Consider the following 17,740-nt stretch of genomic DNA (forward strand, 5'->3'; position numbering starts at 1 on the left):
AACGGAGAAGGTCACTTGGTCCCTTTCTCGTAGTGGGAGAACGATGGCACTCTGGCTCACGCCTCTTGGTACTGTCAGTGGCCGGTGATGTGCTCCATGTAGATGTCCCTGGACCATCGGATGGCGTCTGAGACCATGAGGCGCCGCATGAGACGTGCGTAGCGTCAACCGATCCCGCAGGTCCGCAGTCCACACAGTCCTCAGCACGCAGACAGGGAGCCCGGCCTTCCCACCACTATGGGAGGCTGGCTGCTGCCCTACAATTTGGGTGGCAGTTTCTTTCCCAGAAACCCTCAGCACTGACAGATTCAAGCTGGGGTGGGGGGCTTGTTTTCATAGGGTGGATTTCCAATGGCAGCCCGTATTGCTGTTATGGGAAGTGGACTAGAGCCCTGCTGCAATGAAAACTCAGCCCAATGTCTGCTGGAAATGGGGTCAGGCTTGTTTACGTTAGTAATCAGTTTTCAGCCCCGACTGGAGGGGCATATGATTAACGCCATCTATATTATTTTCCTCGAGAAAATACAATTAATATGCGTTGGAAATTTCTACCTATTCTTACCTATGAGCCCAAGCCATGGACTATGACCCCACTGTGCAAGGCACAGTACAAACACAAAGCAAAAAGACACTCTTTGGCCCAAAGTATTTACATTCAGTCATGTGCTCACATTAGCAGATCATAGTTTCCCTCCACTCTCAACCTGTCTCTCTAGTTTTCAATCCTTTACAATAAAAGTTTCTTTCCCTGCAGAATTGGTTCCCCATTATTTTGGGCCGTATGCTTCCCAGAAAAATGGGCTTGCGCCTCTCTCATCCAGCTGCCAGCAGAGGATTAGCACATATTATTTTGCTTACACACTGCCCGAGCCCTATTCCCAACTGCTTCGGGGAAGTCATGTTGCGTTCCTAATGGTAGAACATCTTGAACTTTTCAATCAGTGGCACCAATTCAGATATTTCCTGGAGGCAACACTCCACCATATTGATTTAGTACAGGGCCACTGCTTAAAAGTAGCTTGGCCATGGTCCCCCAGCCTATGGAACATTGAGCAAGTGCAAAATCTTCCCCACCCCCTCCTAACTGGTGTTTATGGGGCCCTAATTTTATATCCATTATGCAACTTGCTGCTGTATGATTAGGGAATCGATGCCACCTGGTGGCCACCACCAGGCCCTGCAGTCAGAAGGGCTTGGAAATGTTGCATGTACATCTCTGGACCACAGCTGTACCTTCCCTGGCAGAAAGATCAGAGAATTAATTCCCCTCAGGTGGAATTTAGGAATGCTGGCCTGTTTGTTCAGTGAATTTAACTGGTGCGTAGGCATCGTGCTGTCTGTCAGTACCAGCACAATCTACATGAATGTATGTGTTTTTTTTTTTTTTTTTAGAAACAGCAATAATCCAGCACTCCTCCAGGTAGGCAATCCAGGGGCATTTTGGCTTTAGATGGCAGGCTCTGAATCCAGAATCAACCTCTCCCTTGGATTCTTTAAGTTTGTGGTACTATGGCTTTTGTGTCTTCCTAATACATGTCAGCAAAAGCAGCTATGTTCCTGCTGTCAATTTTATCCCAAACATCTGTCACCTCGGAGGTTCTCTTGCACTGGTACGTGTATATGTTGAGAGGTCAGAGCCTACTGGCTACGCTAGAATGAGGAGATAGGTACAGCACAAACCACTCACTGTCTGTGCCCACTGGCAATTCTTATGATCAAGACACAAAAGAACAAGACCGTGACCCACCCACCCCCAGTTCCGTGCTTCGGCAGAAGGGGTCTAGAGAGCTCTTGGCTGGCAGATTGTGCTCTGAAGACAGGGATAGGGTGTGTCTAACTCCCTGAAGAGTTAGAGGAGAGAATGGAGATTGGTCAGGAAACCCATGAGCCATCTAGCTGGCTGAACTGGGAATTGCCTTTTGCTAGCTCAGGCAGTAGGAGTTGCAGTGAGCTGGGCATCACACCCTGGGCCGAGCAGGTAGGAACCAATGACCTCACCCCGGCAGATGCAGTTCAGCATGGCTGGAAGTTGCTCCATGCAGCCCTCACCTGGACCCCCGTCTCATGCCCCTTCTCCTCCCCTGAGACTGCAAATAAATAAACTGTCCGGGAGCCACAGGACACATTTTTTACAAAAGAAAGTGAAAAAAGAAAAAGAAAAAATACTGTTTATTTCACACAACTACATCAAGTGCATCAGTCTAACAGAGCAAGACAGCCAGACCCCAGGCCGGCCCCCCACCCCCACGGAGCCCTTCCCTCCCTCCTTGTTCAACTTATACCACCTCACATGGCACTCTGTGAAATCCAACAGCTTCTCTTGAAACCGAGCAGTGGCGTTAACCGAGGCGAGGGGGAATGGCAGCCCAACAAGGACTGGCTAAGTGGGGGGAGCCCTGGAGATTGGAGGCTGGAGACACAGGACTGGCGATAGCATTTCAGGTTCTGATTGACCCGGGGCGGCGGCGTATAAACCACCACCTGCTCCAAGGATGGTATGAAACCGCTTTTGCTCCCAGTCCTGCCCATCCGCTCTGGCCATGTCTGGAAATCACTGAAACACTCATTTCTTAGGGCAGGGAGAGAGGGAGATGGGTCCCCTTTATCAGGGAGGAATTTGCCTGCCAACCCTGCCCTAGCTATTCCAAACGGAGGTGGCGGGACAGCAGATCCGGAAAGGTACTTCCTAAAAAACAAAAAAAACACAACCCTCCCTCTAAGAAACCTTCTTTGGACAGATCCAGACGCGCCCCTCGAGCACCTTGTTCTGCCGTTCAGAGCAGAGGTTTGGGGAAACAGCAACGCCTGTGTGGCACTGGTCTCACCACCACACCGGGCAGCCAACGGAACGGCTAGCGTTGCTTGTAGCATCTTGGGAACAGCAGCATCAACGCAGGGCAGGGGACCAACCAAACATCCTAGCGAAAGCCTGATTGGAAGGGGAAGGTGCCAAGAAATTCTATTGCACAGCAGAATCGCCCTGCTGATGCTGGGACGGAGGTCTGCTTGTGGAGCCGGCAGCCGCTGTCCAATTGATCGGCTGGGTCTTTCCCCTGTTCCTCCTCTCCCTGCTGAGTCTCGTGGTCCTGGGCTAGTGACGCTCGGCCTGCGGGCAGATCTTTGCCCGATAAAAATGCGGTAAAACCCAAGCAGCTTTTCAGTTCAGCAAAACCCTCCACTGGCCCCCATCCCGCCCAGGTCGGCTGTCCCCAAATCAACGTGACGTGTAAACATTTTGCCTGGCAGCGAGTTACGCTGAAACCCCAGTGCCACCCTCCTGGAGCAGAAAGCTCAATTCGGAAGGTGGGCAATGAACTAGGACACAGACTCCCTTAGGAGTAACGACTAGCCACTGGGATGTGTCCTGGAAATCAGGATGTCAGACCCATAACTCTCACATATCTCCTAGGATAAAGAGGGTTTTATGGGGCACTGACCCCTATACCCGATTCTCATCCTACTGGGCTATCTGACGCTTTCCTGGCCTGTAGGTGGGCCCCTGGCTTCAGATGAAATTGTGCCAGGGTCTGAGGTCACCTCTTGATTACCATGCAGGCAAGCAGAACCTCCCACTCCACTTGGCCACAGAAGCGACTTTCTGATGATCTATTTTGGGACTGAAATTTAGGCCTTGTTTTTGTTTGTGTTTTTAAATGCTTAGGCCCGAGGCAACCAGCACTGTCTCTTTAAGATAAGCAGAAGAGGCAGCACCGAAGAGGACCTTTTCCTGGGTTTACAGTTAAGGATTATTGTGAAATCATTTATATCTATATATATATTTTGGCTTTCACAAGACAGCAAAACACACCTCCCATTCCCTTCTTATGTTAAAGACACACAGTGCGTATACCGACAGGAACAGGCTGGCCCCACCCTCCCCGCAGGACCTTAATACACACAGCTTCCTCCCCTTTTGCACTGAGCCCAACTTAGAAAGAGGGCACCATTCCACCTCCCTGTATCCAGCCCGAGAGCTGGGCTCTGGCGCGTTTTGCAATGATGCCACACAGGCGGTGGCGGGGGACGACACGTTCAGGCGACGTCCGACGCGCTCGAAAAGGCTGCCGGTAAAGAAGGAATAGACGTCCCCTGGAGAGCGTCCCCTGATTGTTGAGCCGCACAAGGAGGGACTTTGTAGTTCAAAGCTGAAGGCTGTTCCTTCCACACACAGCCCTAGGGCCTGGTTCGTCTCCATTGTACAGAGTCTGAGTCCTTTGCCTGGCTGCTTTCCCATGGGGAGGAGGGCTGGCGCTGCTGGCTTGGAGTCGGCCCCCCTTCACTTGGCAATTCGACACGGCAATCGGCTGTTGGTCTCCCCTCTTACAGCCAGGAGGGCTGCTGCCACTTCTCCATCCCCCTTCCAGCAGTGAGCAAGAGTCCAGTCCGTTCATTTTCCAGATCACCCCCTTCAGAAAAGCCACCCTCAAAGGCAAGCGTAGAACCCTGCAGGAGGAAGGTAAAATATACCTTGTATAGCCCCGGCTCCACAGCACGGCTCTTTGGTCCCCCTCTCCTGGTGAGACCACTCAGAGTGGTTTATGCCTCCCAGCTAACAGAGGCCCATGCCTTTAGACCCCCAGGCTCGAGGCCTAGCAGGGGAAAAGGTAACGCTCGACTTCAACAGGAGCCAACGCAAAAAAAGAAAGAGGATGGAGCAAATGAAAGGGCTCACACCCTGTCCGCCTTCAGAGGCCTCACTTTGGTGAAGAAGCTGCCTGGCCCGGCCGGTTCTGCCCGTTTCTTCCTATAGAAACAATCCCATTTAGTGCAATTTAACCTTCCATTTCCCAAGGGTGGCAGGGGAGATGCCAGGACGCAGGTGGCCGGTTTCCCTCTGGCAAACGAGGTTAGTAAGGGAGCTACCTATTGGCGCTTTAAACGACGCGGTGATCCCAAGCCCTAGCAGCGAATCATACTCAGAAACTTCCGTTTAAAGTCTTTTGATGGACAGTGCTTTGTACTCATAGGGGAGGGGATATAAACTGAGCTACTCCGCCTTGATGCCGTTAGATACCGAGAACTTGTGTCTCACACGGGACAGGCAGGGGTACGAAATAAACAAGGACTGAAATGAAGTAGGCTTCACATCTGCCCGTTCCCGGACCCTACCGGCCTCCTGGCAGGCCCCGACGCTACCTTGGAGAAACAGGAAATTCTAGAAAAGAAGAAAGTCACTCGTGTGGCGGACATATTTGTCTGACACAGAAATGCACGGATCACAGCACTCCCTGTGCCCTGCCCCTCTTCTGCCCCCGGGGGCGGAGGGGGGCTGGGGGCACTCACATCGGCAGCTCTGGCACTCACTACATGTTACACTCAGGAGCACGAGAAGGAAGGAGCGACGTCCGACGTGTACACGGTCAGATCCTGTGAAGACGAAGGGTGCGGATATATGCACACGGCGGGGAAAAATAACGCCTGGCTGCAGTCAGCGAAGCTGGGCTGGTGGGGCGGGGGGGAAGTGGACAGGGGCAAGGCCTAGGGAACAGATAGTCACAAAGTGCTCACGGCAGGATCCTGGGGTGGCCGGGCTGGGCTGGGCAGGGTTCTCTCCTCCCACCTGCCCCGCTAGGGGATCTGAAAGACGTTGAGTTTGCTAGTGTTTTTGAGCGTCTGTCGGCGGTTGCAGAACCAGACCCGGACGACCTCGCGGTCGTAGTTGAGCTCCTTGGCGATCTCGGTGATCTCCTGGCCAGTGGGCAGGGCGTTCTTTTCGAAGTAGGCGTTGAGGGCCTCGATGGCCTGGGGCGTGAAGGAGGTGCGGCGCTTGCGTTTCTTGGAGGGCTCGCCGCCCACAAACTCCATCAGGTTCTGCTGCCCTTCCTGGTTCCGCAGCTCGGCCTCGCTCAGCCACTTCTCCAGCACGGGCTTCAGCTTCTGGGCGCTCTTGGGGGTGATGTCCAGCTTCTCGAACCTGCAGGCAGGGCAGCGGGGAGGGAGAGAAGGCGTGAGGGTCCCGCCCTGCACCAGGGGTCCGGCACAGACAGAAGCAGCGGCGACCAAGCTCTGGGGGGGGAAGGGGCATAAGATCAAGCCGGTTGCGTGGCCACCCACGCGCCGATGGTACAGTAACAAACACGACAATGGAGGCTAGTAAGAAAAGAGAACTCGGAAATGGGATGCAGGCACGGACGCATGGTTCTGGGGGATCCTCAGGGACCTGGGTCTGCCCACAAAGAGGGGCCAAAGCCGGGCGCTGGGAGACTGGACTCCTGGGTTCTTTTCCCAGTTCTGGGTGGAGAGTGGTCACAGCAGTGGGGATGGGGACTCCGGTTCTATTACCAGCTCGTAGAAGGGGTGGGGTCACTGATGCCCAAACCGTGGCCCTACCCCCTAGCTGCCCCTTCCCCCTGAGGCCCCACCCCACCTCACCCCTGATGCCACGCCCCTTCTCCCTGAGCCCCCGCCTTCACACCACCCATTCCCCTGAGACCCTGCCCTCCCACCGCCCTTCCCCCGAGGCCTCACCCCGCCCCTTCTCCCCGAACCCCTGCCCTTGTGCCACCCCTTCCTGAGGCCCCGCGCCCACACTGCCTCTTCTCCCAAGACTCTGCCCCCGCACTCGCTCCTCTCTTCCCCCTCTCCCCCCGTCACTTGCCCTTATGGCTGGAAAAAACAGGGGGCCATGGCACCCCCCTCCCCCGTTCCAGCATCCCTGGCGTGATTTAAAGATTAGAGGGGGAGTGGGAGTCGTGACTCCGGAGTTAATTTCCCAGGACTGGTAAAGGAGTGGGAATCTGGCTGCTGGGTTCTATTCATCGCTTTGGGCGGGGCCTGGGGTCTACAGATTACTGCAGATGGAGAGACAGGACTCTTGGGGTTCTGTTCCCAGCTCTGGGAGAGGAGTGGGGTATAGTGGTTAGAGCAGGTGGATGGGACTGGGAATCAGGACTCCTGGGTTCTAAGTCTGGCTTTGGACGACCTATACAAATCACTCCACCTCGCTGTGCCTAGTGCCCCTCTCTGTTGGGGGCATTAGTGCTTGGCTGAAAGGAAAGCGTTATGAACACCGTTTCTGGAGTGGGCAGGGCTGGGTGCTGCTGCCCTGGGTCGGGGGATTCTCTCAGTGAAGCCAGTGGGTTCAGAAACACTTTCTCTCCTTTTGGCTGAGTCAGGGGAGGGAGTCACCGAAACGTTACGCAGTCGACCGGCGCCCTAGCCACTGTCTGCCCTGAACCCCCGAGCCCCGTCACAGGGCCGGCACTGAACCCAGCCGCTTACCTGCAGATGGCAGACTGGCTGTAAGCTGGTCCTTCTGTAGCCGTCAAAGCTTGACCCACCTGTGTCTGCGTCAGGCCCAGAGACAGACGTCGGATCTTAAAGTTCTTGGCAAACTCCCGAATCTCCTCCAGGTTGATTCCATCCTCCTCAATGCCCGTATTTGGAGTTTGAGGCTCTGGGGTAGGGAGGGGAGTACCGTTATGAAGCGCAGTGTGCTCTGTATCATCGCATCCAGCCACAGTCCATCTCCTCACACCTCCAGGGAGATCTCGAAGTGGGAGCAGACACTGTCCATGACTGGCAGCATTCTGGTAGCCTCACCCTATGGTTAGGGCCCCACTGGGTTGACAGACAGTCTCTGCCCCAGGGTGCTTACAGTCTAAATAGACAAGCAATGGAAGGGGAAACTGAGGCAGAAAGCGGGGAAGCGACTTGTCCAGCGGCAGAGGCTGAAAGAGAACCCAGGTCTCCCAAGGCCCAAACCAGCACCACATCCACAGGACACGCTGCCATGCTAGGGGAAGCAAGTCCAACATGCGACTTGGCTTGTTCTACAGTGCTTTGTGTCTCGGGCAGTAGCTCGTCGGGGCTGGGATCTGCTTGACACGGGGCACTGGCGTCGCTATAGACATAACAATACTAACATTGCACTGCTTCGCAACATCAGTTTCGCTGTTTAAAGGCTTTTCCTCCCCACCAAAAATGCTTCCACAGAAATGCTTCCACTTTGCTTTGCTTTATAAACAAATCGGAAGCTTCACCCAACACGTGCCAGCAACCCTACAATAACAACCCAGCGCACGCAGCGCGGAGCTCACCAGCGACCCTACAATAACAACCCAGCGCACGCAGCGCGGAGCTCACCAGCGACCCTACAATAACGACCCAGCGCGCGCAGCTCGGAGCTCACCAGCGACCCTACAATAACGACCCAGCGCGCGCAGCTCGGAGCTCACCAGCGACCCTACAATAACGACCCAGCGCGCGCAGCTCGGAGCTCACCAGCGACCCTGCAATAACGACCCAGCGCGCGCAGCTCGGAGCTCACCAGCGACCCTGCAATAACGACCCAGCGCGCGCAGCTCGGAGCTCACCAGCGACCCTGCAATAATGACCCAGCGCGCGCAGCGCGGAGCTCACCAGCGACCCTGCAATAATGACCCAGCGCGCGCAGCGCGGAGCTCACCAGCGACCTTGCAATAATGACCCAGCGCACGCAGCGCGGAGCTCACCAGCGACCCTACAATAACGACCCAGCGCGCGCAGCTCGGAGCTCACCAGCGACCCTACAATAACGACCCAGCGCGCGCAGCGCGGAGCTCACCAGCGACCCTACAATAACGACCCAGCGCGCGCAGCTCGGAGCTCACCAGCGACCCTACAATAACGACCCAGCGCGCGCAGCTCGGAGCTCACCAGCGACCCTACAATAACGACCCAGTGCGCGCAGCTCGGAGCTCACCAGCGACCCTGCAATAACGACCCAGCGCGCGCAGCTCGGAGCTCGCCAGCGACCCTACAATAACGACCCAGCGCGCGCAGCTCAGAGCTCACCAGCGACCCTGCAATAACGACCCAGCGCGCGCAGCTCGGAGCTCGCCAGCGACCCTACAATAACCCATTGTGCACAATACTGGCTCTGTGTCCTGTACTCTCACCACTAGACCCTGCTTCCTCTCCTACAATCACTGAGAAGGGCTAAACCTCAGGGGTCACATCACACACTCTCCAATTCCTACAAAGGGAGTGCAAGCCGCCTGCCCCCCCACCCCCGCATGAAATGGACAGGAACCGAGCGGTGCTTACTGGAAACCAGCTGGCTCACTGTCGGGGTCTCCGAGCAAGTGATGGGAACGGGCGCGGAAGAGGGCTTAGCGGCAGGGGCTGGGTTTGCGATGACCACAGCTGGCTGGGGCAGAACAGGGGCAGGCTGGATTGGCTGAACCTGGTAACACAGCAAACAACAAGGCTCAGTGCACGTAGTCCAGATGGATGGAGAGGGTTGTGGCAAGCTCTCAGCTGCGGTAAAGCCCTGGCCACCCACCCGGCTTCTGCATAGGGGGCACAGCACAGCTCTGCTACGGCAATTCCCCGTCTGGAGGGAGCTGCCACCTTGACTCCTTCCAAAGGGAGAGGTCAGGCTCAGTCTCTGAACAGCCTAACGGGGCACCGGAGAATTCAGCAGGGTGCTAGGTCCTGGCAGAGGCTCCCGCAGGTTGTTTAAAGCTCAGGAAGTGGACCCGTAAAGGGCCAGTGCCCAAGTCACCAACCTCCCCAGGCCTTGGGGAGCTGCTGCGCATGGCATTACGCTGGCGCGCGGCCACAGACGCTAGCTGCTTGGCTCCTTGAGAAGGTGCCTGTTCGACAGCCGTCACCCGCCGCTCACCTCGTTCTTTGCCGGGGACTCTGGGGCGCTGGGTTTCCGGATGGCCGCTGTCTGGAGGGCGCTGCTGGCTAACGTAGCGATGACCTGCCCTTGGGCGTTCAGCAGCAGCTGTGGGGTCACCGCCTGCACCTGCAGGTTCTGGGCCGGCAAAACAGCTGGGGTGGCATTGGCCGTCGTGATCCCAGCCGGGTTCACCACCCAGGGCAGCGTCCCAATGACCTGCAGAGGAGACAAGAACGGGAGCTGGGGTGCGTGGCATACCAATACCCTTCCCCGCCTCCCGTCCGACAGGATGGAGTTCCCCCCTCCTGGGGCTGGATACGGGACACTGGATGGGGTGAGCCGGTGCTCTGGGGTGGTGCTGAGAATTCTCTCTCAAGTGCTTGGCTGGCTGGTTCATGCTCACATGCTCAGGGTCTAACTGATGGCCATACGTGGGATCGGGAAGAAATTTCCCCCAGGTGACTTTGATTTCACCTTCCTCTGCAGCACGGGGCCAGGGTCACTGACTAGGATCATCTGGGCATACCTCACTTAATCAATTCCCTGCCTCTGCATGGGCCCTGGGCACTGGGGGCACAGTTGTGTCACCCGTGGGCTGCAACATGTGGATCTAATTCTGTCCGAGTGGTGCCGATGGCCTATGATACACAAGAGGGTCAGACCAGCTGATCTGGTGGTCCCTTCTGGCCTTGAACTCTATGACTATCTTTATCCTGAGTGACAGCTCTCGGGACGGGAGAGGATGCCCATAGGAAGGCTTTATGAGTGGCAAGGGAGGGTTTTCCTTCTGTTGTCTATGGGAGCCCGTACCTGTCCCTGGGCGTTGGTCAGGATCTGGCTTGTTATCCCTTGGACGCTGGGAATGGTGTTCGCGATCACCGGGGCGGCGGCCAGTGAGCTGAGGAGCTGAGTTTGGCCCCCGAGAGAAGCTGCGCTGATCTGTAGAGAAAACAGGAGTCGGAGGTTAAACACACGCACTCAGCCATGTCTCGTTCAGGGGGAAAACCCCGCCTCCGGCTCCCTCTTATGGGGAGGAATCCTCTAGCTGCCTTAGGTACTTATCTGGCCCCCAGTTCTTCACACAGTGCACAGTTAACCTGTGGAACTCCTTGCCTGAGGAGGTTGTGAAGGTTAGGATTAGAACAGGGTTTAAAAGAGAACTGGATAAATTCATGGAGGTTAAGTCCATTAATGGCTATTAGCCAGGAGGGGTAAGGAATGGTGTCCCTAGCCTCTGTTTGTCAGAGGGTGGAGATGGATGGCAGGAGAGAGATCACTTGATCACTACCTGTTAGGTTCAGTCCCTCTGGGATACCTGGCATTGGTCACTGTCGGTAGACAGGATACTGGGCTGGATGGACCTTTGGTTTGACCCAGTACGGCCGTTCTTATGTTCTTATTACGGTAGTATCTCGACACTTCACAATCTTTGTTGTGCTCCTCTTCACAAACCCCGGGGGGGCAGGGCAGGGCAGTGCTACTATCCTCACTTTACAGATGGGGCACTGAGGTGCAGAGAGACCACAAATGAAGAAGTCATTGTAGCACAGGTAGGCATAGCCCTGCTAGCATTAAGCTAGCTAGCCCGGGGGACCGTAGCAGCGGGACAGAGCCTGGGGCCGGCTTACGACCTGAATTTGTACCCAGCGTTCCCGGCGGGCTTGTACTTGGGCAGTTAGGCCATGCCGCCACAGCTTCACTAGCTAGATCAAAGCTAGCGCACGGATGCCTCCACACGCTAACAGTCACAGCTTCATTTGCGGCCCAGTTGCAGGCAGGAAGCCTAGGAGGCAGGAAGGAAGTGAACCCAGGCCTGCAAAGTTCCAGGCCTGCAAAGTTCCATAACTACTAGGCCATCCTTCCTCTTCTAGGTACCATCTTTCAAGGATAGACTCCGCATATTTCGGCTCGCCACCCAGCCTGCTTCTGCTCTGTCAGTGACGGCAGCCAGCCCAACCCGCCGGCTGCTCCCACCAGTCCCCGTGTCCTTTCTCCCACCCCGCTCCCTATGCATGGGAAAAATCCCTGTCAGAATGATTAATAACCACACCTGGCTCATACCACCAGTAGCTCTCAGAGCACTTTACAAAGGGGGTATCATCAGCCCCATTTTTACAGATGGGGAAACTGAGGCATGGAGCGGCAAAACGACTTGCCCAAGGTCCTCCAGCTGGTCAGTGGCAGAGCCAGGAATGGAACACAGCTCTCCTCCCTCCCAGTCCAGTGTTATATCCACTAGGCAACACTGCCTCCTGTTCTGGGCAGGTATAAATGATGACACAAGGGGCCAGAATCAGGCCCCTTTGTGAGCTGCTCTGTCAATACCGACTGCCCGACATCAGGACAGACAGCTTGGCTCCCAGAGATTCTCTGGAGCGTCACACCAGCTCCTTACTATGCCAGGGTTAAAGGCAAATCCCGCAGGCTGGACTGTGATTTGCGTCTGCGTCTCCAACGGCTTTGCCACGGGTGGCGGCGCGGCGGCGGGCTGGGGCAGGATGGCCGGCGGGCTCTGGAGCGTGGGCTGCGGCTGGAACACGGCCTGCGTTTGGACGGAGGGCCGCGGCTGGACTGTCAGCGGAGCCTGCAGCGTCTGGGCAGGCTGCATTGGGGCTGGCATTGCCGTGTTCAGGACCGCAGCTGCTGAAAGCAGAGCAGAGACATGGACGCTGAATCGCCATAACACGCCACTCTCTTTGCCCGCCCCTGCAACAAACTATCATCGTAATACCTAGCCTCATCCAGAGCCTTTAAACTGAGCCCCACCCAAGCCCTTCTGATCCATGCACCAGCACTGGCCTCTGTTCTGTCCTTTGGATGCCTGGCACTAGTACAAAGGAGAAGGGTGCGTGGGATCCAGGACAGGGCAGGCCCATGGGCTGTCTGGCAGAAGACCAGTTGCCAACTCCGGTGGCTTTATCCCCCATCTCGTGATTTAGGGTATTCACCCCATGGAGCACCAGCTCTTGGGGTCATGGGACTACGGAAGAATCTCAGCTTTTGTCTAAGAAACTGGACGTATGTTTCTAGCCCCCGCGGCTGCAGAGAGATGCTGGGAAACATCCCTAGCGCTTTGCATCAATTGGTCTCAAAGGGTTTTACAAAGGAGGCCGGGATCATCACACCCCCGTTTTACCGATGGGGAAACGGAGGGACGGGGCGGTGACATGACACGCCCAAGGTCATCCAGAAAGCCAGCGGCTGAGCTAGGAAAAGAACCACGGAGTCCTGAATCCCAGCCCAATGCTCTAGGTATTGTTCAGTTCCTGTAGCAAGGCCTGTGTGTGATCACGGGCAGGGGTTACACGGATAGGCAGGAGTGCAGGGCACCTGAGTGCCATCCGCAGCCGTCACAACCCAAGGGGGGGGGAAATCTCGAACGACTAGAAGGCCAACGAAACCGTCCCATGTCTCAGGCACGATCCACGCCGCCCTCCCCTCCCTCTGTGCTGCCTGTCTAGACATCCAGGTGGTCCTCATCAGCCTAGTATGGGAGCATCTCACAAGCTGTAACACACTGTGAGGGAAGACAGGGCGAATATCCCCATTTTATAGGTGGGGGGACCAAGGCACAGGGTTGGGTACATGCCAAGTCCCAGGTCGCAGAGTAAATCCACGAGAGAACCAGGATGTGAACCCAGTTCCGCAGAGTCCCCGTCGGCTGCCTTATCCGCCAGACCATCATTAGGAGCAGGTTCTTGTTGGATCCAGAGGGGACCTTTCAGATTCTGGGGAGGGAGGCAGGTGCACCCTCCACCCCACCCCTTTTTGGAAGGGAGTTGGCAAAGTTCAAAAACCCTGGTCTGTCAAACGACCCCAGAATCTGAAAGGTCCCCTCTGGATCCACCCTTAACTCTGTAAAGGGAACCAAACTGGCCACCGGGCCGCGAACACACACAGCGGCAACCGCAGGACTAGGCAGCGCGAGGGAGCCAGCCCTTTGGGGCTTCAAAGCAATTAGACGCATTAGCTAAACACGGCTCCACCAGGAGACAGGTCAGCGTTAGTCTCCGAGCTCTGCACCAGATGAACCGAGAGGGCACCGTTCACCCCTGTGGCAGCATGAGGCCTCAGCACTGCTGAAGCCTTTCAGCTTCCGTGGTATACAAGCCATATGGACTTAAGTGGTGCCTCGACCTCATGCCGGCCCCCTGTGCGGGGTGGATTTCACCCCGAGAGCGAGCATGGCTCCCCTACCAACCCAGCCGCGGACTCCGAATTTAAATGCAGATCCTGGCCTTGCGCTCAGAGCACTGGCCCTTGCTTCTTCCCAGACACAGAGAAATCAATGTAACCTTCCTTGCCCTGCGTGAGCCTGCAGTCCTTAGGCATGCAAAGCCAGTTGGAGCCAACGGGAGCTTTTGCCTGCCAAAGAACAGCAGATTCATGCCCGGTGCTTGCAGCTTTACCCCGTTCCCAGGCCAGGTGGACTTTGACTCAGCACAAGTCACGGGACATTTGACCGGTTCAGGGATGTTCTACGGCGGAGGAGCGGCCAGTACCTTGCAAGTTGGCTATAGGTGGTTTGAAAATTCCCCCTGTAGGAGAAGCAGCCGTCAGTCCGGGAAGGGCAGCGACCGTTGCTGTAGGAAATGTCCACACAGCCAGCCCCTGCTGACCAGCCACTTGACCTGCAATACTGATGGGGATAAGAAGAGGTTGAGTAACTGCCCCTGCTGGAACCATTACTCCTGTCACAACTGTTGCTAAGTTTTCCTGAGTCAAGACCTGCAAAAGTAAACAAGATTTAAAAAAGAAAAGGAAAAAAAAAATCAGCGCCACCGCAGACAGCACCAGCGCGCCAGCCGCATTAGCGAGCGCACACGGTCTTTCCAAGGCACGCTTGGCCCCAGCCAGGGGGAGCCTGCCTGAGCCATGCGTGGGCGTGGGATCGCTCCCGTCTTAGCAGCTGGGTTCCAGCTGAGTGGAGCCCCCCGGAGGCTGGTTGTCAAATCACCACCAGAGGGGGCCTTTCTTTTTCTTTTTTTTCCTTAGTGCAACCCTACAGAATCATTTCCAGCAGCAGCTCAACGCCACGGGGCCTTCTGTGGCGGGCGCTATACGGAGGAGTGGCCAGGGGTGGATCAGGACACAGAACCTATGCTCCATGCCTAGGTGGGTTGTTTCATTCAAACCCCACCCCACCTCCGGGTGCTCTCCCACTGGGCAAGTCTCTGTGCAAAACACACAGCGCTGTGTCAGGGACCATTAACAACCGATACACGACGGGGAGCGTTGGAAGAGCGTGTGTGAATCCCATGTGTCCGTGGCACCCTCACAGGTGCATCCACCTCAGCGCTTGAGGCTCCCCTCCCACATGCCGGACACAGGAGAAATACCCCGCGCTCTTCCTCCTGCTCGCCGTCCGCGTTTGCTCCCTTCCCACGCCCAGCTGCGGGACTGCCGGGTAGTTACCTGTGGCGCAGCTTGCACGGCCAAGGGAGCTAGGGTTTGGGTCGGCTGGCTCGTTGCTGGGTTGAAGGTGGTGACGGACGAGACGCTGTTGGCAGCCATTCCAGGCAATGACTTTACTTCGCCTTGAGAGGAGGAAATAACACAACGTCAAGAGACCCTGTTACTTAAGTGTAATGATAATCACAATTAAATAGCGCTTTTCAACTACAGATCTCCAGAGCTGCATTATTTCCCCTTATGGGGAAACTGAGGAACGGGGAGGGGGGGATGACTTGCTCAAGGTCACTTAGCAAATTAGTGGCAGGACCTAGAATTGAACCCAGGACTCAAGTCGCAGTCCCGTTCCCTAACTGCTAGGCCGCATTGTCGTCTACATACATAATGAGGCTTTCTGTTTCCCTCCAGTGGCTATACCACAAATGAGTGCTGCTGGCAGAGTTGGATTTTTTTGGCTCAGGCAACAAAGCGTGGCTCTAATGTGGCAGCCCCTCCCCTACCCCAAAAGAAGCTGAACATCAGAACAGCCATACTGGGTCCATCTAGCCCAGTATCTTGTCTTCCAACAGTGGCCACTACCAGGTGCTTCAGAGGAACTGAACAGAAGAGGGTAATGTATCGAGTGATCCATCCTGTCATCCAGTCCCAGCTCCTGGTAGTCAAGAGGGTTAGGAAAACAACAAGGAGTCTGGTGGCACCTTAAAGACTAACAGATTGATTTGGGCATAAGCGTTCGTGGGTAAAAACCTCACTTCTTCGGATGCATAGAGTGAAAGAGGTTTAGGGACACCTAGAGCATGGAGTTGGGTCCCCAACCGCCTTGACTAATAGCCATCGATGGACCTGTCCTATAACCCACTTATACTTTTGGAACTCACCACATCCCCCAGCAACGAGGTTCATAGGCTGACTATGAGTGGTGTGAAGACGTGCTTCGTTCCGTTCGTCGTAAACCCGCTGCCTGTTAATTTCATATCAGGTGACCCCTGGGTCTCGTGTTTTCATTTTACATAGGAGGTCAGGATTCTTACCCCCCATTTTGTAGAGGGGGAAACTGAGGCACAAAGCAGAGAGGCCACTTGCCCACAGAGCTTAGTGGCAAAGTTGGGACTAGAACTCAGGTGTTCGGAGTCCTATGCCGGTGCTCTATCCACTAGGTCAGCCTGCCTCCCAGTTGGTAATACCCCTGGTCTGGCCACCTCAGCCATGCATGAAGTCAAGATGACACCTTGTGGCCAGACATAGGCATTGCAATTCTGTAACCTTGGATGGCAGTAGCGTTCCAAAAAATGTTTGGCGCTACCCTCCCACTGCTACCTCTGGGTAAGAGAGGCTGTATCACAGCTATATTACATGCATCTTCCTTCTCCTCCACCGTGGACTCTAAGACCGAAGTCATTTTCTGCCCAAAGGAGCTGCCGATCGTAGGATAACTACACTATCTTGGCAGCTGTCCCCCCAAAAACATAACTCGCCAAACTGAAACCCAAGAACACTTCACCCACCATGGAAAGGCAGCCACCTCTGGGGTGGGACGCAGCAGCTGTTTATCAGCACATATCAACACTCCAGAACAGCCTAGGGCAGGCAGGGAAGAAAAATCCCACACCCCTACACTGCTTCAGCCGTTTGCTTTGGCATCATGGCTGCAAAGGAGACCAGGGATCCCCTAGAGGGTATGTCTACACTGGATACTAAGCTAAGTCTGAGACCAAGCTCCCCTTATGTGCACACACAAATGTGTGTGAGTTGGGGCAGGCAAGCCCTCAGGACATCAACGGCTCCACAGACCCTGCTTGGGTCCCACCGTGACTCAGGTCCAATTCCTGTCATTTTGCAGCGTGGACACAAATCAAGCCGCAGCCCATCCTCTTCTCTAAGGCCCAGGTGGTAAAGAACATGGCACATGGAGAAAAAAAGACACTCCCTCTAACCCTTCTTATGGATTACATCGAGGAGTAACCCCCCAGCCCATCTGAGCTCGGAGCCCTGTTCTGCTAGGAACTGAACATAGTACATACTAAAAAGCTTACAATCTAAACCAAGGGAGGGGAAACTGAGGCACGGGGCATGACTTGTCCACGGTCCTGGGATAGAACCCAGGTCTCCTGGTTCACAGTCCAGTGGCTAGTGAAGCACATGGCCACATCCGACAGCCATCGGTTTCATCCGTTTTGTTGACAGGCAGAAAACTCAATGGAAAGACCGGGCCAGAGTCTGCTGGGAGGGCTAGGATTAGAAAGTCAATTGAAATTGAGAGTATATTTTTCAGGGGAGCTTTTGACCGACTCAGGAGGTTTTCTAGGTCTTGGGCATTTTCCTAATCATTTGCACTAACCAACGCGTGTGGGGTGGAACAGTGAAACAGCACAGTGTAGAGGGCCTCGTACCAGTTGTCCCTCCACAAGTGGTCTCCAGGTTTGGCTGCACGTCTTCTCTTCCTGGTTCACTTGTTTCCACGGGGCAGCTGCTTGCGACCTCTCCAGCTGTTGCTTCCAAAGCTTTCCCATCATCCTCTGCTGGAAGTGGGGCGTCCACTCCCACCTCCAGCACTCGGATAGTCTCGTGACTCGACATCACAATGACCTGGAAGCAGACAGCAAAGCGTAAGTAAGATCTCAACGGGCACAAACCCTGAAAGAGATGAACAAGAAGAAGGCATGATTCTCTCGGCTTCACACTCTAAATCCACAGCAAAAGGCAGAGCTAGACTGGATC

At 55.4% G+C, this 17,740-nt stretch overlaps 1 protein-coding gene across 9 annotated transcripts in view; it reads right to left on the minus strand.

Moving 5' to 3' along the window:
- Window positions 1–1,371: 1,371 nt before the first annotated feature.
- The window catches only part of POU6F1 (POU class 6 homeobox 1), a 35,686-nt gene continuing 19,317 nt past the window's right edge, over window positions 1,372–17,740 (minus strand). For 2 of the 9 annotated variants that reach the window (XM_065575911.1, XM_042845803.2), the window contains 9 exons: window positions 17,413–17,656; window positions 15,026–15,147; window positions 14,113–14,338; window positions 12,006–12,253; window positions 10,421–10,549; window positions 9,608–9,826; window positions 9,028–9,166; window positions 7,222–7,396; window positions 1,372–5,914 (listed from right to left, as the gene is read on the minus strand). In XM_065575911.1, the coding sequence (XP_065431983.1) occupies window positions 5,569–5,914; window positions 7,222–7,396; window positions 9,028–9,166; window positions 9,608–9,826; window positions 10,421–10,549; window positions 12,006–12,253; window positions 14,113–14,338; window positions 15,026–15,147; window positions 17,413–17,656 (1,848 nt within the window). In that variant the 3' untranslated portion in view covers window positions 1,372–5,568. Of the gene's footprint in view, window positions 6,007–7,221; window positions 7,397–9,027; window positions 9,167–9,607; window positions 9,827–10,420; window positions 10,550–12,005; window positions 12,254–14,112; window positions 14,339–15,025; window positions 15,148–17,360; window positions 17,657–17,740 lie in introns of all 9 variants that reach the window. The other 7 variants (XM_065575913.1, XM_008162973.4, XM_065575912.1 and 4 more) reach the window with 6 other exon arrangements.

The sequence above is a fragment of the Chrysemys picta genome, chromosome 22 (genome assembly GCF_011386835.1).
Source record: "Chrysemys picta bellii isolate R12L10 chromosome 22, ASM1138683v2, whole genome shotgun sequence".
NCBI classification, from domain to species: Eukaryota; Metazoa; Chordata; order Testudines; family Emydidae; genus Chrysemys; species Chrysemys picta.